This window comes from Nomascus leucogenys, unplaced genomic scaffold, assembly GCF_006542625.1.
Source record: "Nomascus leucogenys isolate Asia unplaced genomic scaffold, Asia_NLE_v1 Super-Scaffold_241, whole genome shotgun sequence".
In the NCBI taxonomy this organism is placed as follows: domain Eukaryota; kingdom Metazoa; phylum Chordata; class Mammalia; order Primates; family Hylobatidae; genus Nomascus; species Nomascus leucogenys.
The window spans coordinates 167,870-188,436 of record NW_022095767.1 but is presented as its reverse complement, the minus strand read 5'-3'; the positions used below and the strand labels follow the sequence as shown (position 1 = coordinate 188,436).

At 56.7% G+C, this 20,567-nt stretch overlaps 1 protein-coding gene across 5 annotated transcripts; it reads right to left on the bottom strand.

Moving 5' to 3' along the window:
* Positions 1-398: 398 nt before the first annotated feature.
* BBC3 (BCL2 binding component 3) lies at positions 399-19,787 on the bottom strand. 5 transcript variants are annotated; one of them, XM_030807845.1, is made up of 4 exons: positions 19,752-19,787; positions 6,049-7,755; positions 4,441-4,631; positions 399-1,498 (listed from the first exon to the last, which is right to left on the bottom strand). In XM_030807845.1, exons 2-4 carry the CDS (start codon positions 6,320-6,322, stop codon positions 1,382-1,384), a joined length of 582 nt encoding a protein of 193 aa, XP_030663705.1. In that variant the 5' UTR covers positions 6,323-7,755; positions 19,752-19,787; the 3' UTR covers positions 399-1,381. The 5 variants fall into 5 exon arrangements, with proteins under 5 accessions (XP_030663705.1, XP_030663704.1, XP_030663703.1 ...); XM_030807844.1 differs by lacking the exon at positions 19,752-19,787 and adding an exon at positions 9,874-9,884; XM_030807843.1 differs by lacking the exon at positions 19,752-19,787 and adding an exon at positions 8,845-9,115 and having other exon boundaries at positions 6,049-6,337.
* Positions 19,788-20,567: the final 780 nt, after the last annotated feature.

Below are 20,567 nucleotides of genomic sequence, written 5' to 3'. Positions count from 1 at the left end.
AGCCTCCTGAGTAGCTGGGACTACAGACACACACCACCATGCCTGGCTAATTTTTTTTTTTTTTATTTTTGTAGAGACGGAGTTTCACCATGTTGCCCAGGCTGGTCTTGAACTCCTGGGTTCAAGAGATCCACCCACCTCGGCCTCTCAAAGTGCTGGGATTACAGGCATGAGCCATGGCACCAGGCCGAGCTTCACTTTTACCGGGAATGGGGATGATGAAGGCTGGGAGCGTCCCAGTCTGGCGGAGCCCAGGCACCTTAGCCTGTCTTCTGATGGAGCCACAGCTGCCAGGGCCCACCTCTCCCACCCACTCACAAGCAGGGCTCACAGAGCAAAGCCCCCAGTCAGAAGGCCTCTCCAAGGCCACGCTGCAGGGAAGGCAAGCAGAAAGAGTATCCACTGTTCCAATCTGATTTTATTGAAAAGGAAACATACAAAAATCATGTACAAAAAAAATTAACCAAACATGTACAGAAAATTCATTCCGGTATCTACAGCAGCGCATATACAGTATCTTACAGGCTGGGCCATCCCTCCCCACTCCCAGACTCCTCCCTCTTCCGAGATTTCCCCCCCTCCCTGACTCCCCGTCTTCCCCCCAGCGCTTGGCCCTGGGGACTAAGGCTGGGGCGGCTTCAGCCAAAATCTCCCACCCCCCAAATGAATGCCAGTGGTCACACGTGCTCTCTCTAAACCTATGCAATGGGATTGATGGGGCGGGGGGTGGTCGAGGGCAGAGCACAGGATTCACAGTCTGGGCCCCTCCTGGCCACCCTCCCCCCCCGATGAAGGTGAGGCAGGCATGCCCACCACCCGCCGGCTGGCTCAGGGAAGATGGCTGGGCGCCGGGCTGGAGCAACCGGCAAACGCGCCCCACTCTCTGGCTCCAGGAGGCTAGTGGTCACGTTTGGCTCATTTGCTCTTCACAGGCCCCCTCCCAGGAGGAGGGGGGGAAGCACCAGGGGCCTTAGGCCAGGCCCAGAGTGAAGGAGCACTGAGAGGAGACCCCCCCTCCAGTGTCACCCCTGCAGCTGGAATGGGCACCAGCACAACAGCCTTTCCTGAGATGGTGGTGGGCGGCAGAGGCGGGCGGCTCAGTCCCCACCCCCTCGGTCACCGCCACCTTCCGATGCTGAGTCCATCAGCCCTCCCTCCCCTGGCTTCTTGGCCAGGGACCCAGGAGTCCGCATCTCTGTCAGTGCACCCCAGGCTGGGCTGGGGCTGGAGTGGCTGCCCTGGCCCGCCCCCGGGACAGGCAGGGCTGGGAGTCCAGTATGCTACATGGTGCAGAGAAAGTTCCCCACGCTGGCCAGGGTGTCAGGAGGTGGGAGGGGCCTGCCCCCCGAGTCCCTGACGTCCACCGGGCGGGTGCAGGCACCTAATTGGGCTCCATCTCGGGGGCTCTGTGGCCCCTGGGTAAGGGCAGGAGTCCCATGATGAGATTGTACAGGACCCTCCAGGGCGAGGGGCGGTGCCGCTGTTGCTCCTCTTGTCTCTGGGGAAAAGAGAGAGAAGGGTCAGTTAGCAGGGGACTGAGTATGGTGATGGGAGTGGGGATGGTCAGCTCCAAGGGCAGTGAGGCGACAGTCTCGCCCACCCTATTCCAGCTCCTCCCCCGGTCTGGGCTAATGTCCATGTCTCGGAGGTCACATCCTCATCCAGGACATGAGACCAGGAGGCAGAGGACAAACACGGAATGCCTTCAGCAGAGAGCTGGGCACCAAGCGAGTATGTGGCACATGTTAGCTGTGACCGCCCCGTCCCTGTTGTACATTTGGGAAAGACATCCTACAAGGGGCTGAAGGATGGACTGCAACCTATCCTGCCCCTCCCTGCAAGGCTCGCAAGATGAGGAGAAAGGAGCAGGGTGCCCACAGTCTTGGCAGTTCTAGGACAATCTGTGGAAGGAGAAGAACTGGGAAGAGTTCACCCCCCGATTGCAGAAGCTTCAACAGAAGCACCTCTAGGCAACACTGAGTGAAACCCCTGCCCTCTCTCCAGTGGCAGGATGAAAACAAGGTGGTCTCTAGGACCCTCTCAGCTCCGACATGCTAGGAAGTGGGAAGGCAGGAGGCTAGGTCCTAGGAAAGGCTCCTGACTGGTAAAAATTAAAGGCAATACTAAAAAGTGTACAGAGGCCCGGCGTGGTGACTTATAGCTGTAATCCCAGCACTTTGAGAGGACAAGGCGGGAGGATCACCTAAGGTCAGGAGTTTGAGACCAGTGTGACCAACATGGTGGAACCCCGTCTCTATTAAAAATACAGGCCAGGTGCGGTGTCTCACGCCTGTAATCCCAGCACTTTGGGAGGCCGAGGCAGGCAGATTAGAGGTCAGTAGATCAAGATCATCCTGGCTAACACAGTGAAACCCCATCTGTACTAAAAATACAAAAAAATTAGCCGGGCGTGGTGGACCTGCCTGTGGTCCCAGCTACTTGGGAGCTGACTGAGGCGGGAGGATCCCTTAAACCCAGGAGTTGGAGGCTGCAGAGAGCTGTGATTGAACCACTGCACTCCAGCCTGGGAGACCCTGTCTCTAAACATAAAATAAAAATACATATCTATCCTAAATATCCATCAATGAGAAAATGAATAAGGATACTATGTTTATCCAACAGAATACTATATAGCAGTGAAAATGACTTTTTTTTTTTTTTTTTTTTTTGAGACAGAGTCTCATTCTGTCCTCCAGGCTGGAGTGCAGTGGCATGATCTGGTGATCGCGGCTCACTGCAACTTCCACCTCCTGGGTTCAAGAGATTCTCCTGCCTCAGTCTCCCAAGTAGCTGAGATTACTGGCGTATGCCACCATGCTCAGCTACTTCTTCTTTTTTTTTTTTTTTTTCTGAGATGGATTTTCGCTCTTGTTGCCCAGGCTGGAGTGCAGTGGTGCGATCTCGGCTCACTGCAACCTCTGCCTCCCGGTTTCAAGCAATTATCCTGCCTCAGCCTCCCAAGTAGCTGAGATTACAGGCATGCACCACCATACCCGGCTAATTTTGTATTTTTAGTAGAGACGGTGTTTCTTCATGTTGGTCAGGCTCGTCTCGAACTCCCGACCTCAGGTCCCTGAGCCTCCCAAAGTGCTGGGATGACAGGCGTGAGCCACTGTGCCCGGCCTTAATTTTTGTATTTTTAGTAGAGACGAGGTTTCACCATGTTGGCCAGACTGGTCTCGAACTCCCAACTTCAGGTGATCCATTTGCCTCCGCCTCCCAAAGGGCTGGGATTACAGGCGTGGGCCACTGCACCCGGCCGAAAATGGCTGTATTTGTTGTTTCTTTTTTGCGATGGTCTTGCTGGGTGCCCCAGGCTTGAGTTCAGTGACTCTTCATGGCTCACTGCAGCCTCGACTTCCCGGGCTCAAGGGACCCTTTCACCTCAGCCTCTCAAGTAGCTGGGACTACAGGCCCGCGCCACTACACCCGACTAATTTTTGTAGCAACAGGGATCTCATTATGTGGCCCAGTCTGGTCTGGAACTCCTGGGCTCAAGCGTCCTTCCATCTCCGCCTCCCAAAGTGAGCCACAGTGCCTGGCTGAATATAGAAGAATGGAAGCTCTTTTGCCCATATGGTGAATCTGAAGCCTAATATTGAGGGAAAAAGGAATTCTGGGGAGGAACAAAAACTATGTCATACACGCTAAGCTAATAATGCCCCATGATCCTAAGCCCTGGTTCTGGCCAGGTAAATATGGAGTAAAAGCAACACCTGCAGGGGTTGAGAGAGGCCAACTCGAGAGATTTCCTTCAGGGAGGGGGAAGGGATGGGGAGAGTAAGGAGGTTCACCCCATGTGTTTCTGCGGTTTTGTTTGGTTTCTTAATAAGCAAGCAATGCGAGTGTAATGTTCTGGCTGAACAGAGCTGGCTGGTGGGCGCACGATGTTTGTGATTTCCCATTCTCTGCTGTGGGCTTCGAATATTTGTTTTAAAAAATCGAGGCCGTGCCAGGGGCTGGGGGGCGGGGCCTCTCGCGGGGCGGGGCTCCGAGCCCTCCCCTGCCGTCCCCGGCTCGCCCCGGCGCCCGGGAAACTGTGTGGCGCTGCGGGCCGCGCGCGAGGGACGGCAGGGGGCGGGCGCGGCGCGGCTGCTGACTCACCGGCTATAAATAGCCCGGGATATATGAGCCGCGCCGCCCAGCGCCGCCCTCAGTCCCCGCGGCCGCGGGCCACGGGCGCGCTGCTGCTCTCCGCGGCGGCCTAGTTCCCGGCCCTGGCCGGGGCTCGGGCTCCGGCTATGCCAGCCGCGGCGCGGAGTCCCTGGGCGGCTCTGCGGGCGCGCGATTCCCCCCCACCCACTCACCCCCCACCTGCCTGTCCGCGGAGCGACCCAGCCGCGCAGGGCAGCAGCTGCCGCACATCTGGCGGGGGCCGCCTGCCGCCCCCTCCTCCGGCGGGAAGTCCCACCTGCCGTCTACCCCACCCCCAGCACTCACCCGCCGCTCGTACTGCGCGTTGAGGTCGTCCGCCATCCGCCGCAGCTGGGCCCCGATCTCCCGGGCCCACTGTTCCTCCTCCCCGCGGACTCCCGGAGCCGCCTGGGTGGGACCGCCTGCCAGGGCCCCCGGGGCGCTGGACACGGGCGACTCCAGGTGCTGCTCCGCCAGCGAGAACGAGGGCTGAGGACCTTGGAGAGGCAGAGGGGTGCGGTCAGCACCCACCACCCCCTCCAGGCCTCGAGGTGTCTCGGCCTGCTTCCCTCTTTCCCAGCCACTGCTCCCCGCCTCATTTCTAGTGATCCCATCGCCCCGTCTTAGAGTCAGTTTCTCAGCTTCTCCTCCCCAGGCACCAGAAAGCAAGAAGTACCTGGGGACGCCGCTCTGGGGTCACCTGTCTGGCCAGCTACGTCCCCACGGCCCTTGTCAGTGTGGAAGGTAGACGGCCAGACAGGTTACCCCGGGGGTGGTCAGGCTTAACGACCTCTACTTCCCAAAGGGGCCACATTTTGCCTGTTCCATGTGACAGGCAGGGAAACTGAGGCCCGCCCTTAGGGAGTATCCCAAGGTCACACAGGGATACAGCGACTGACCCCACCCAGATCACAAGCCTCAGGTCTCCTGCCCTCTCGTGTCCAACCACAGGGAAGCCACACCTCCGGATGTGGCAGAGGCCTACAGACCAGAAGGCCAGAGACTGTGGCAGCTTCAGAGCGCGGGCCTGGGGGGCTGGGACGCGGGAGATGCCTTCCTGCCCCCCGCCCGTTCTGAGCGCCCTAGGAGGCTCCTGCCCTCCCGTCCCACCAGGTCCTGGCCTGAGGGTTCCCTAAAGCCTACAACCAGGGCCTCAGTTTCCACATCTGTGACCTTGGCCTTGAAATCGGTGTCCCCTTCCAGGGCTTCCAGGAACTGAGTTAGGGAAGTTTTCTCTTTCCTTGCTCCCCTTGGGCTGCCGGGACAGGATGGGGGATGGGAAACCAGGACACACTTTCCTGGGCTACAGCGCTTGCCAGCAGGGATGGGGCTCCACGGGCACCACAGGGTTAACAGCCCATCAGGCAGGGGACCTTTAACCCTTCCCTCCCCAAGACTTCCCCCCTTCCCCGAGGGGACTTTCCCAACACAATGGCCCCTCCCCCTCTCCTTCCTCCGCCGGGACTGCGGAGAAGGACAGCCCTGGCCAAAGAGATGCAAATAAAGGCAAAAAGCCCCTCGACCCCTCCCCAGAGCCCATAGTTGACAGTCCTCTTGCTCGGCCCACACTCCCTGCAACAAGAATCCTCCAGGGGGTCTAGAGAACCCAGACGGGGGGAGGGGAGCTGGGATGCAGCTGTTGCCCCAGGCCCGGAAGAGACAGTGGGCTGCAATTCGGGGACTGCAGTCAGATTCCAGGAGGGACTTCCCACTTGACCTCCCCCTCCACCCCCAGCCTCCGTCTTCCTGCTTCTTGCAACACAAAGACCACATTGGCCACACCCTCCCAGTGGCCCGGCTGGGCCCGCCACCCCCACCCCCCCCCGCGTCCTCTCCCACTTCTCCAGTTCCTCCGAGTCTCCGGTCCTCTCTCTTCCCGGCTCCTATCACCCCGGGGGCGGGGCGGGCACTCACCGTCCGGGCGCGGGCCTCGGGGCCGGCTGCGAGGACCCCCGGGCCAGCGGGGGCCCCCCAGGGCGGCGGTGACGGCGGGTGGAGCGGTGGGGGCGCAGAGGTAGGCAGCGGGCAGCAGGGCGGGGGCGGCGGGGGCGGCAGCTAGGCCGGGCTCGCAGAGGCCGCAGGACACTGCCGAGGGCACCAGGCGGCCGAGCGGGAAGGGGCGCGGGCCGTCGCGGGCCAGGCCCTCTACGGGCTCCGGGGAGCTGCCCTCCTGGCGTGCGCGGGCCATGGCGCTCCCTGGGGCCTGCGGGACATGGGAGGAGGAGCAGGTCAGCAGGGAAGTACCAGGGCCCACTGTACCTCCAGCCTACCCGGGGTCAGGACCCAGATGGAGAAGAGTGGAGGTGTGTGTGCATGGGGAGGGGGTGATGGCCCCACAGAGACACGCCCAGCCAGGGGATGACACCACCGGGTCCTGGCTGGCCTGGAGAGCCTCCCGTGCATACGGTGATGGGCACACAGGAGGGACAGGGGGCACAGGACGGCTCTCACAGCAAGGACAGGGCTCACACAGGACGGATGGAGGGGTCTCGCAGGTGTGTGTATGAGGGCTGTGACGGTCCCACAACACAAACTCACTCCACTTGGGACTCACAGCATGGGCTGGTGGGGACAACTTTCCTGACACAGCGACGGGCACACAGGGAGGGCAGCGAGGCACATCGAGGCCCCCACAGCACACATACAAGGACTCACACGGGACTGGCCAGCCTGACCGCCCACCCCACCTCCCACTTGCACACAAACTGAGATGGCCCCAGTCTCGGACATCACTACTCAGTACACACGACACACACACACACACACACACACCCCGACCAAAGCAGGAGCATCCAGACAGACCATCACAAGCACTCTACATACTGTGCACACTGGCTGGCACAACCCATCCCCACACATCCAAACTGTCAAAGTCTCACACACTGACCCACTGTTGATATGCCCAGGGGCACATTCAAACAATGCAGCCATTGCAAACACACACACACACACACACAAGCTAGGCACTGCCTCAGTTCCCAAACATGCCCCTCTCCACACACACATACTCACTCCAGAGATAAGACCTGCACACCCCTGGACTCACATATCAACACAAAACAGACACCCACGGACACACAGACATCAACACCCCCAAAACACACCCACATGTCACCAACTCTCAGAACACACATAAATCAGGCACACACAGACACATGCCATCAGACCTCAACACACCACCAGACACCAACCCACCCTCCTCACGCAACCCTCAAACATCATCACCAACTGTCAGCAACACCCACAAACACACACACACACACACACCCTACAGCTAACTCTAATCCCACACAGCCCAGCAGCACACACACCTAGCGCACCCACAGAAAACACTGGTCTCACGTGACTGACATAAACACTACACACACGCAGCCCACATGACACACGAGCCAGCCGATCACAGTGACAAGCCCCTCGGACCCAACACACACACACACACACACACACACACACACACACACACACACAGGCTCAGACATAACCCCATCCAGAGGCTGCCAGCAACACCCACCGTCTACACTGCATAGACCCCACAGATCCTGAGTCCTTAAATCCCAGACGCTGATGCCAGACACACAAGCCAAACCCAGACTGAAACAACCCCCCACCACACACACACACCTGACAACTCACACAGACACTTGGACAGAAAACAGACATTTGCATTTAGCAGGCGCAGCATCACAAACGCTGGGCAAATGACACATGCCCCGGAGATACAGAGACGGCTTCAGCCAAGACAGAAACACACAGGCAAGACACAAGCACACACACCGCACGCTCAGGCAAGACATACACATAAACACACAAACAGCTTACTCTAGCAACACACACACACTACAACCTCCACACCCCAGTACACGCAGGCAACACAGACCCCCAGTATCACCCCGGAACAACACACACAGACAACTCTCACCGACAACACACGCAGGTCCACCCACCCCACAAGCAGGGCACCCACAGACAGAACCCCACACAAACAGGCGCGGGGACTCACGCAGACACCCCGACGGGTCAGAAACCCCAACATTCCTCCGGATCGACACCACCACTCCCTGCAGAACCCAGCACAAACTCGGAGCCAGACACGCGCACACACCCAGGCGAGACACCTGCAGATCCACAACCCCGCACACGCGCGCTCCCACGGCGGTCCCAGACGCCCCCCTCCGCTGTCACAGCCCCCCCACCGCCGCCACGTGCGCCCGCCCCGCCCGCCAGGCGAGCGCGGGGCCAATAACCGGCTGTTGCTGGGGCGCAGCCCCCGCCCGCAGGAGCCGCAGACTCCACGGCCCGCGAGCCGCCCCCGTCGCCGCCCCCAGCGGGCGCGCGCCCTGGGTGTGGCCGCCCCTCCGTGCCGCCCCCCCGCCCCTCCCGGACTTTGGGGGCTGGGGCACCCCCGGGGTCGACCCTTTTCCCCGGGGTCGCACTGGCCGCCAGGGGGCGCTGCCGAGTCCGCACCCCATTGTTTGTAAACAAACCCGCCAGACCGCCGAGGCACCTGTGCGCCCAGACCGGCGCCCCAACGCCGAGCCGCCTCTCACCCGGCGACCCCGGCCCAGGGTCCCTTGCGGGGTTTGGAGAGGCGCGGTGTGGGGAGGCAGGGCGCCCACACTGCTCTCCGCCTGCACTCCCGTCACCTCCTCCAGGGAGTCCACCCGGCCTGGCCGATCGCCGCCAGAGAGGATTCGGGGCGCGCACACTCACCCCGGGGGCATGAACACACCGGAGGGGGCGGCGGTGGGGGGCGGGCGGCTTCCTTCAGGAGGGCGCGCCCGCCGAGCGCCGCTCTCCGCGGCGGCTGCTGCTGTGGCTGTCGCTGCTGCTGCCGCTCTAACTGGAGTGGCGGCTGCTGTGGCTGTGGCTGCTGCGGCTCCCCGGGCCGCAGGCGCGTCCGCGTCGTGGCCGCCGCTGCTGGGATCGCTGGTGCCGCCGCTGCCGCCAGGCGCCCGCTCGCATGTGGCTCGCGCCGCGTCTCAGGCCGCCCGGCGGATCCCGGGCCCGCTCCAAAGCCGCCCCGCCCCGCCCCGCCCCCGCCCCCGCCCCCGCCCCCGCCCGGCGAGTCCCACGCCCCGCCCCCGCGTGACGCCACGGCCCCGCCCGCCCGCCGCGGACAAGTCAGGACTTGCAGGCGCGCGCCGCGCCCCCCCCTACCTCCGCGCCCCCCCTACCTCCGCGCCGGGGGTTTCCCTGCAGCCGGGGACGGGGCAGGGCCTGGCCCAAGGCGAGGAGGACCCAGGCGCTGTGCGGCGGGGTGCGGGGAGATCGCCCAGACACCGGGACAGTCGGACACACACACTGACTGGGACCCACAGATCCACACCCCCAGCGATGCGTACACAGACCGACCGACGGGCATTCCAGGGTCCACAAAGTCACGTGCAGGCAGAGCCCAGAGGATGTACTCACAGACACAAGGCCACAGTCTCGCAAATCCACACCATGGACAGGGGCATGAGCACACACACTCACTGATGGGGCTCACACACACACACCCAGACGCAAATGCACAGACTCACTAACAGGGTCCCCTGGACAAGCAGACGGACACAATGACAGGGCCACACACAGTTGCACAAACACCCACACTGATGATGACACCTGGGCCCACAAACTGTGTTCACAAACAACCGTACCGAACAGGCACCCACACCACACACACGGTGGTGCAACCACACAGACATAGGCGGAGTGCTTATCAGGAAACACAAACTTGCTGATAGGCACAGGGGACACACACACACACAGACACCTGTTACAGGGATACCTGGATACACGGCCAAATCCAAATCACACTCCAACAGGGACATACAGAAATGCACTCACGCAATTTCACAGCTAACACATTAAAACTATCAGAAACTGACATTCGCCCGACACGGTGGCTCACGCCTGTAATCCCAGCACTTTGAGAGGCCAAGGTGCCCCGATTGCCTGAGGTCAGGAATTCGAGATCAGCCTGACCGACACGATGAAACCCCATCTGTAGTGAAAATACAAAATTAGCCCGGCGTGGTGGCGCATGCCTGTAATCCCAGCTACTTGGGAGGCTGAGGCAGGAGAATTGCTTGAACCCAGGAGGCGGAGGTTGCAGTGAGCCGAGATCGTGCCATTGCACTCTAGCCTGGGCAACAAGAGCAAACTCTGTCTTTAAAAAAAAAAAGAAAAAGGAAAGAAACTGACATTCAGAGACACAGACCAAATCAGACGTAGAAGAAACTGACCACCGACACATGTCGCAAAGTCACACCTGTGACAGCTTCTTGCTAACTGGCCCACTGCACACACATGGGAGCATGCACACCTGGCCACACTCACCACAAATCTGGCAGGGGACCCACGTCGCGGAAGAAGCCCTGGGCACCTGGCATGGACATGCCCGGGCAGACCCCATGCCAAATTTCATCCTGTCTCATAGCTTTCCATTCTGTTTCTTTTTTCAGTTTCTCATTGTTACTTCCTGCCCTGCTCTGGTTTGGTGAGTTTTGTCCTTCTTCTTCCAAAGCCGTGGACTCCTGTCTCCTCCTCTACACTTTCCATCCTTACTGGGTCTCACCCAATCCCAGTTCCCTCACCAGAGTGACTCACCTTCCAGTGCCTAGCGTGGGGCTGGCTGAGTAAGGATGTCAGACTTCTCAAACTTGACTGCCTCCAAGTACACACTCTTAGCTCCCCCAAGAGATGCAGATAGTCTATATCTCACATGAAATCTCCCCATTTGAAACATTGGGAACTCCTCAGCTTTCCTCTCTCTTTCGCTTTCCCCGATTATTCATTCTCCCTTCCTTCTTCCTGGTGTTTTCCAAACTGTGGGTCATGAGTAAACCATGGATTATGACATATGACGTCACTTATATGGTTTTTTTTTTTTTTTTTTTTGAGACAGAGTCTCCCTCTGTTGCCCAGGCTGGAGTGCAGTGGCACGATCTCGGCTCATTGCCACCTCTGCCTCCTGGGTTAAAGCAATTCTCCTGCCTCAGCCTCCCTACTAGCTGGAACTACAGGTGTGCGCCACTACGCCCAGCTAATTTTTGTATTATTGGTAGAGATGCGGTTTCACCATATTGTCCAGGCTGGTCTCGAACTCATGACCTCGGGATCAGCCCATCTTGGCCTCCCAAAGTGCTGGGATTACAGGCGTGACCCACCGCACTCAGCCTTTTTTTTTTTTTTTTTTGAGGTGGAATCTTCCTCTGTCGCCCAGACTGGAGTGCAGTGGTGCGATCTCGGCAAACTGCAAGCTCCGCCTCCTGGGTTCAGGCCTTTCTGCCTCAGCCTCCCCAGTAGCTGGGAGTACAGGCGCCTGCCACCATGCCTGGCTAATTTTTTGTATTTTTTAGTAGAGACAGTGTTTCACCGTGTTAGCCAGGATGGTCTCGATCTCCTGACCTCGTGATCTGCCCTCCTTGGCCTCCCAAAAGTGCTGGGATTACAGGTGTGAGCCACCTCACCCGGCCCAGCCTTTTTTTTTTTTTTTTTTTAGATAAAAGATTCACTCTGTCGCCCAGACTGGAGTGTAGTGGCACAACAGATAGCCTTGTGGTACAATAGCCTTGCAGCTTCAAACTCAGGCTCCAGAGATCCTCCTGCCTCAGCCTCCCAAGTAACTGGGACTACAGATGTAAACCACCACGCCCATATAATTTTTATTTTTTTTGTAGAGATGGGTGGTCTCACTATGTTGCCCAGGCTGGTCTTGACATTATGGGCTCAAGCAAACCTCCTGCCTCCACCTCCCTCAGTGCTGGGATTACAGGTGTGAACCACCATGCCCGGCTGACTTAATGCATTTTACTCAGTAAGATGCATTCACATCCCGACCAAATTGCGCTTTATTGAGATGTATTTAGACACAAGAATATGCACTCTTTTTAGGTGTATGGTTTGTAAGTGGTGATAAAAGTACACAATTTTGTATTACCACAACTTCTACCTGCAATTTTACTGGCCTAGACAAGAGGTTTTGTTGCTGTTGTTTTAATTGAGACAGAATCTGGCTGTGTTACCCAGGCTGGTTTCAAACTCCTGGGCTCAAGCGATCCTCCCACCTCAGCCTCCCTAGTAGCTGGGATTATAGGCGTGCATGACTGCTTTGACCAGAGTTTAAAAAAAAATACACCACAGGCCGGGCACAGTGGCTCACACCTGTAATCCTAGCACTTTGGGAGGCCAGGGGGCGTGGATTACCTGAGGTCAGGAGTTTGAGACTAGCTTGGCCATCATAGTAAAACCCCATCTCTACTAAAAATACAGAAATTAGCTGGGCATGGTGGTGGATGCCTGTAATCCCAGTTACTCGGGAGGTTGAGGTAGAAGAATTGCTTGAACCCAAGAGAAGGAGGTTTCAGTGAGCCGAGATCACGCCATTCCATTCCAGCCTGGGCAACAAGAGCAAAACTCCACCTCAAAATGCCAACAACAACAAAAATACACTACAGGCTGGGCACGGTAGCTCATGCCTGTAATCCCAACACTTTGAGAGGCCGAGGCTGGTGGATCACTTGAGGTCAGGAGTTTGACACCAGCCTGGCCAACAGGGTGAAGCCCTGTCTTTACCAAAAATATAAAAGTTAGCCAAAAATTGGTGGCACACACCTGTAGTCCCAGCTACTTGGGAGGCTGAGGCGGGAGAATCACTTGAACTCAGGAGGCAGAGGTTGCAGTGAGCAGAGATTGTGCCACTGCACTCCAAGCAGAGCAACAGAGCAAGACTCTGTCAAAAAAAAAAAAAAAAAAAACCACACTACAAAATATAATTTTGAGGCCGGGCATGGGGGCTCACGCCTGTAATCCTAGCACTTTGGGAGGTCGAGAAGGTGGGTGGATCACCTAAGTTCAGGAGTTCAAGACCAGCCTGGCCAACATGGTAAAAACCCATCTCTACTAAAATACAAAAATTAGCCGGGCATGATTGCGGTGCCTGTAATCCCAGCTACTCAGGAGGCTGAGATGGGAGAATTACTTGAACCCGGGAGACAGTGGTTGCAGTGAGCCAAGATCGCACCACTACACTCCAGCCTGGGTGCTGAGCGAGACTCCGTCTTAAAAAAACAAAACAAAATATAATTTTGAAAAATTATGAAGTCAACAGAAAGTAATATTTTGTGGAAATTTTATTGATGTATAGTGAATACATATTAGGTTACAAGGAAAGTATTTTTCTGGCTGTAGATCAAGTTCAAAGACATTTGAGAAATGCTGCTTTAGAACCTTACTAAATGAGATCACACTGGAAGTCATTTAGTGCAGTATTGGACATATAGTAAGTGCCTAATAAGTGTTAGCTATTATCACTTGTATAACTAATTATTGTCAGTATTTCCTCTGTGTTTGACAGTGATGAAGTTGAGAGAGGGGCAGTCTCTAGCCCTCTGCTAGCTCATGGTCCCACCTGTACCTCACACCTCTCACTCACTGATCAATGTCCAGACTGCCCATTGCAGGGTAGATACTCAGAGGCCAGATGTACTGGAATGTTCTTTTTTTTTTTTTTTTTTGAGACGGAGTCTCGCTCTGTCGCCCAGGATGGAATGTGGTGGCCCAATCTCGGCTCACTGCAACTGCCACCTCACGGGTTCAAGTGATTCTCTTGCCTCAGCCTCCTGAGTAGCTAGGATTGCAGGCACACACCACCATGCCTGGCTAATTTTTTTTGTGGTTTTTTTTTTTTTTTTTTTTGAGACGGAGTCTCGCTCTGTCGCCCAGCCTGGAGTGCAGTGGAGCGATCTTGGCTCACTGCAAGCTCCGCCTCCCGGGTTCAAGCAATTCTACTGCCTCAGCCTCCTGAGTAGCTGGGACTACAGGCGCCCACCACCACGCCCGGCTAATTTTTTGTATTTTTAGTAGAGATGGGGTTTTACCATGTTAGCCAGGATGGTCTCGATCTCCTGACCTCGTGATCCGCCCGCCTCGGGCTTCCAAAGTGCTGGGATTACAGGCGTGAGCCACCGCGCCCAGCCTTTTTTGTGTTTTTAGTAGAGACGGGGTTTCACCATGTTAGCCAAGCTGGTCTCAAACTCCCAATCTCAGGTGATCCACCTGCCTCAGCCTCCCAAAGTGCTGGAATTGCAAGTATGAGCCACTATGCCCAGCCTGGAATGTTCTCTTCTTCTTCTTCTTGTTCTCCTCCTCCTCCTCCTTCTTCTTTCTTCTTCTTCCTCCTTCTTCCTTCCTTCCCTCCTTCTCCCCCTCCTCCTCCTCCTTCTCCTTCTCCTTCTTCTTTTTTTTTTCTTTTCTTTTTTTAGTAAAGATGGAGTCTTACAATGTTGTCCAGGTTGGTCTCAAACTCCTGAGCTCAAGTGATCCTCCCTCCTTGGCCTCCCAAAGTGCCTGGATTATGGTCATGAGCCACCGTGCCCAGCCCCAGAATGTTCTTTATTTGTTTGTTTGTAGAGACAGGGTCTCACTATGTTGCCCAGGTTGGTCTCAAACTCCAGGCCTCAAGCAATCTTCCCTCTTTGACCTCCCAAAATGCTGGGATTACAGGTGTGAGCCACCGCACCGGCCTGTAATGTTCTTTTGAGAAGAAAATGAATGTGAAGGATAGTGGGAATCTGACTTGGTGGCTGGATGTAGAAAAGACGGGGAGAGGCCAAGAGTCTTTTTGTCCATAAGCGTTATCACTAGTCAAAATCCTCCCCACAGCTGGACGTGGTGGCGCATGCCTGTAATCCCAGTATCGTGGAAGGCCGAGGTGGGTGGATCGCCTGAGCCCAGGAGTTCCAGACCAGCCTGGGCAACATGCGGAAACCTAACTGGGAGGCTAGGGTGGGAGGAACGCTTGAGCCTGTGAGGTCAAGGCTGCAGTGGGCTGTGATCGCACCATTGCACTCCAGCTTGGGCGACAGAGCGAGACCCTTTCTCAAAAGCAAAACGAAACAGCAGTCTGGCCAACATGGCGAAACCCCGTCTCTACTAAAAATACAAAAATTAGCTGGGTGTGGTGGCACATGCCTGTAATCTCAGCTACTCAGGAGGCTGAGGCAGAAGAATCGATTGAACCCAGGAAGCAGAGGTTGCAGTGAGCCGAGATCGTGCTACTGCACTGCAGCCTGGGCGACAGAGCAAGACTCCATCTCAAAAATAAAAAACCAACCTCGGAGGCTGAGGCAGGAGAATGGCGTGAACCCGGGAGGCGGAGCTTGCAGTGAGCCGAGATTGTGCCACTGCACTCCAGCCTGGGCGACAGAGCGAGACTCCGTCACAAAAAAAAAAAAAAAAAAAAAAAAAACAACCTCCACCCCCAAAACAACAACAACACGAAACCCCTGTGGGCAAAGAAGAAGTTTGTAGGTGGGTCAAGGGCTGCCTCTTTTTTTTTTTTTTTTTTTTTTTTTTGACAGGGTCTTGCTCTGTTGCCCAGGCTGGAGTGCAGTGGCAGGATCACAGCTGATCATCACAGCTCACTGCAGCCTCCACCTCCTAGGCTCAAGCAATTCTCCCACCTTAGTTTCCCGAGTAGCTGGGACTACAGGTGCACACCACCACACCTGGCTAATTTTTAAATTTTCTGTAGAGATGAAGTCTCACTGTGTTGCCTGCCCAGGCATGTTTCGAACTCTTGGCCTGAACCCATTCGCCTGCCTTGGTTTCCTAAGCCCGCATGCAGCCCTCATGAAAGACTGTGGGCTGTGAGTCTAGATGGCCTGAGTTAGAATCCCCTCTGCCACCTATGGGTGATGTTGGGGAAGTGGTCACAGCTCTGTGCCTCAGTTTCCTCATCTGTGAGTTGAGACAGCACAGGTCCCTACCTCATAGCATGTGCAGTCAGAATGTGAATAAAGATAAAACACTGGGCTAGGCACACAGTGGCTCATGCCTGTAATCCCAGCATTCTGAGAAACTGAGGCAGGAGGATCGCTTGAGCCCAGGAGTTTCAGACCAGCCTAGGCAACATAGTGAGACCCCCGTCTCTACAAAAAATTAAAAAAATAATTAGGCGTGGTGTTGTGCACCTGTGGACCCAGTTACTTGGGAGGCTGAGGAAGGAGGATCGCTGGAGCCCAGGAGGCCAAGACCACAGACAGCTGTGATCCCATCACTGCACTCCAGCCTGGGCGACAGAGCAAGACTCTGTCTCAAAAAAATAAATAAATAAAATAAAGAGATCCTGTTTTATAAATAAATAAACAAACAAAAAAATTAAACAATAAAAGTACTGGGGCATGGTGGATGTTTAATATATGTTACCTGTCATTACTATTACCAGTGTGGGAGTCCATTGACTCTCTGAGAATCCAAGCAAGGAAACCTCTAGCTAAGGACCCCTCTGCCCCTTTTATGAGACAGGGTCTCACTCTGTCACCCAGGCATGAATGCAGCGGTGCTATCTTGGCTCACTGCAACCTCCACTTCCCAAGCTCCGGTGATCCTCCTGCCTTAGCCTCCTGAGTAGCTGGGACTACAGGCCTGTGCCACCACTCCCAGCTAATTTTTGTATTTTTAGTAAAAATGAGGTTTCACCATTTTGCCCAGGCTGGTCTTGAACTCCTGGGCTCAAGTGATCCTCCCACCTCAGCCTCCCAAAGTACTGGGATTACATGCATGAACCACTGGACCCGGCCTGGACCCGTATTTTTTTTTTTTTTTTTTTTTTTTGAGACGCAGTCTCACTCTGTCACCCAGGCTGGAGTGCAGAGTGGCATGATCTCGGCTTACTGTGACCTTTGCCTCCCAGGTTCAAGCGATTCTCCTTCCTGCCGCAGCCTCCCGAGTAGCTGGGACTATAGGCACGTGCCACCATGCCTGGCTAATTTTCGTATTTTTTTTTTTTTTGAGATGGAGTCTTGCCCTGTCACCCATGCTTGAGTGCAGTGGTGCGATCTTGGCTCACTGCAACCTATGCCTCCCAGGTTCAAGCGATTCTCCTCCCTCAGCCTCCTGAGTGGCTGGGACTACAGGTGTGCGCCACCACGCCCGGCTATTTTTTGTATTTTTAATAGAGACAGGGTTTCACCATGTTGGCCAGGCTGGTCTCGAACTCCTGACCCCAGGTGATCCACCCGCCTAGGCCTCCCAAAGTGCTGGGATTACAGGTGTGAGCCACTGAGCCCGGCCCAGGACCCCTATGTTTATGGGGCCAAGACGCCTGCATTCTCTTCTGGGAAGGATCAACAACCCTGTGTTCAAAAGCCATGATGCCTGAATCCAGTATGGGGAGAGACAGCTAGTCCCTGTGTTCATGGGGTCAGGATGCTCAGGTCTACTTCTGGGAGGAGGACGGTTCGTGTCTATTTGCAGAGATGCTCATGTTGAGGCTGGGGTCTCAAACTGGTGGTCCACAGGCCGTCCACGAGTGTGTTTTCTTGACTCTGTGCAGTTTCGTATTTTGAGTGTTAATGCCTCTCCCACGGGCTCACAGCACAGAGGAACGATAACCCCGACATGGGTTCAAATGATGACCTTGAGCAAGCAGCTTCCCCGCTCTGTGCCTCAGTTTCCCTCACTGTCCAAAAGGGATCGGCACAGGCAGGATCAAAAATATTGTGAAGATAAAATGAGTTCGTATTTGTAACATACTTAGAATAGTGCCTGGAGGTAGTAAGCCGGATGTGAAGTGCTGGTGAGACAAAATAGAGCTGGTTGACTGCAGACCTAAAACCGTCTCGTCTCCAAGATCTTGTCTGCCATTCTGGGCAAGCAGATTTCGCAGCCTGGGGAGAGGGAGTTGGGAAGGACTTAACTTTTCACCGCAGGGCCTGAGTCCTGGCTTTCCGCGGTGGGGAAGGGGTCTCCCGGGTCCCCTCGGTGTGGCCGGCCCTGCAGGCCCGGAGGCTGGACCGGGGCCGGGTGGGGGCTGGGCGGGGGCGCGGGCGTCCGCAGGGTCCGAGCGGCCGGCGCGCGTGTGAAGGTTACCGCTTCCCGGCGGGGCGGGGGCCGCGCGCTGTTGCTGGGGTCTGCTGGGCCTGCCTGCGCCCGCGCCCCCCCTCCTTCCCGGCCAGCCAGTGAGCGGTACCCGCCGCCGTTGCCAGGGGAAACTCGCCGCCCCGTTACCCAGCAACAAGCCTGGCCCAACCAGGCGCGAGGACCCCCCAGGCCCCGCCCGCCGCTGCCCACCGCGTGCCCAATGCCAGGCGGGCAGAGCCGGCCCAGCTCCCGGAGACGGCGAGCGCGCTCATTGGCCACCGTCGCGTCCGCCCGGATCTGGGGGAGCCCTCGGCGCGGGGGGCGGGGAGCCGGGCCCCGGGGAGCTGCCGGGCGCGCGGCCTGCAAACCTGCGACCGGCTGGGGTGATACCCGGGCTGTGCACCATCCACCTCCCTGCTTCCCTGTCCCGCACTCTCGGGTGAGGATGGGCAGTTGGGATGGGCTGGAAACGGGGTTGTGCATTCTGTTCCTACCCCCAGAATGGCACCCTGGAGTTGGCCTTGTGCAAATAGACACCAAGGGTCCCCCTCCCACAAGGATACCTGAGCATCCTGACTCCGTGAAGATAGGGACTGGTTATTTCCCGCCCCCCCGCTCCCCGACCCGCAGGTATCGTGGCTCTTGAACATAGCGGTTGAAGTTCCCTCCCAGAAAATAACCCAGGCGTCCTGGCCTTATAAAAATAGAGGTGTCACTGCACCCCCAAAGGACCCAGGCATGCCTGGACCCGTGAAAACAAGGATATGAGCCCCCTCCTCTTAGGAGGTGCAGATGTCCCAGCCCCGGAACACAAGAACTCAGGGTCCCCCCAGAACGGGACACAGTCATGTCTGATCCCAGGAAAACTAGGGCTGAACATCCCACTCCCACAAGAAACACGGACTCAGGACTTTGGGCTCCCGACCCTGAGATGTTACAGAGCTCCTGGGCATCTTGGCCCTTACCACGTTGATGCTGGGAGACACTCCTGTCCCTAACAGTCACCAGACCCTCCGGTGTCCAATTTACCTAGGTGGGACCACCTGCCCAGCCCCAAGGTTCAGACCTGCCCACTTCCCACCCCTCTGAGCCCTTTTCCCCAGAGTCCAGGTGGTTGATCTCCCAGGACGTGGGCATCTGACTTCAGAGCCGCTTTCCTTACCTGTTGGCACTGACCCCCCACCCTGCGCCAGGGTCCCAGGCCTCATAGTGCCAAGGACCCCAGAAGTCCAAGCCCCGTGTCTCAGATTCCCCAGACACCTGGCCAAGCGACCCAGCCCCTCACAGTGGTGTGGCCGGGGAGGAGGGAGTAGTGGAGAGGGTGGGGGGCCCTCCCCAGTCCCAGACTCCCAGGTCTGGAAGATCCAGCCCTGCAGCACCTTTACTTGGCCCCATGGATCCAGACTGGGAGCCCCCAGCCCCGAGAGACCCTAACGTGCATGGCTGGGCCACTTCAGAGAGGCCCAATTCCTCAGTTGCCTCCCTCCCCGGGAGACCCAAGGCAGCGCCGCCTGCAGCTCCAGACCCCAGCTCCAGACTTGGTGAGCCCAGGTGCGGCCCGCCCCTACCCTGGTACCTGGCGGGGCGGAGTTGAGGATTACTCAGCCTCCAGAATGAGGCGATGACATCATCCTGGGGGGGGTTGACTAATGGCCGCGCTGGGGGGGGGGGCGGGGAAATTTACCCGGTAACAGCGGCTGCCGCACGGCCCCGCCCCCGGGGAAGGGCTGGGAGGGGGAAGCACAGCCCGCGCTGGCGCACACACAAACACACACACACATACACACACACACACACACACACACAGAGCGCATCCCTCCCCCACCGTCCCACATCTAACACAGCTTCTTGGGGCAAGGGCAGGGGTGGGGGAGTTGAGTGTTTGTGTGACTGTGTGTGTGTGTGTGTGTGTGTGCTGGAGTTCTCTGTGGATCTGTGTCAGTGTGCTGTTGTGTCAGGGGGTTCACACATTACGGTGGTGGTTGTGTCAGTGTGTGCTATTGTGTGTCACTTGATGGATTGTGTGTCAGTGTGATGGTGTGTGTCAGCATGCTACATTTGTCACAATGCTACATGTCATGGGCTGCTGTGACAATGTGATTGTGTGTCAGTGTACAATTGTGTGATGTTCTGGTGTGCTGTGTGTGATCATGATGGTGTGATGTGTGTGGTTCTGTGCAGCATGCTGGTCTGGCAGTGAGGTGTGTGTGCCCATGTGATTGTGTCTGTGTGACGCTGGGATTGTATATGTGTCAGACTGATGTTGTGTTAGGGGGAAGATTTGTGAAGGTGCTATGTCACTGTACTGTTCTGTTGTCATGGTTGGATGTGTTTGTGTAATGCTGTGTGTCACTGGGGTGGTGTGTGTATGTCATGGTGATGGTGTGTACGTGTATACAATGCTGTGTGTATATGGGATTGTGTGTGCCACTGAGTGTGTCAGTGGTACTTGTGTTGTGTTGTGGGTGTTGGGACTGTGTACGTATCATTGTGATAGTGTATGCCCATGTGCTGTGCTGGATGTCGGGGGAAGATGTGCATACATACTACTGTTATTGTGTGTGCCTGGACAATGCGGTGCACGG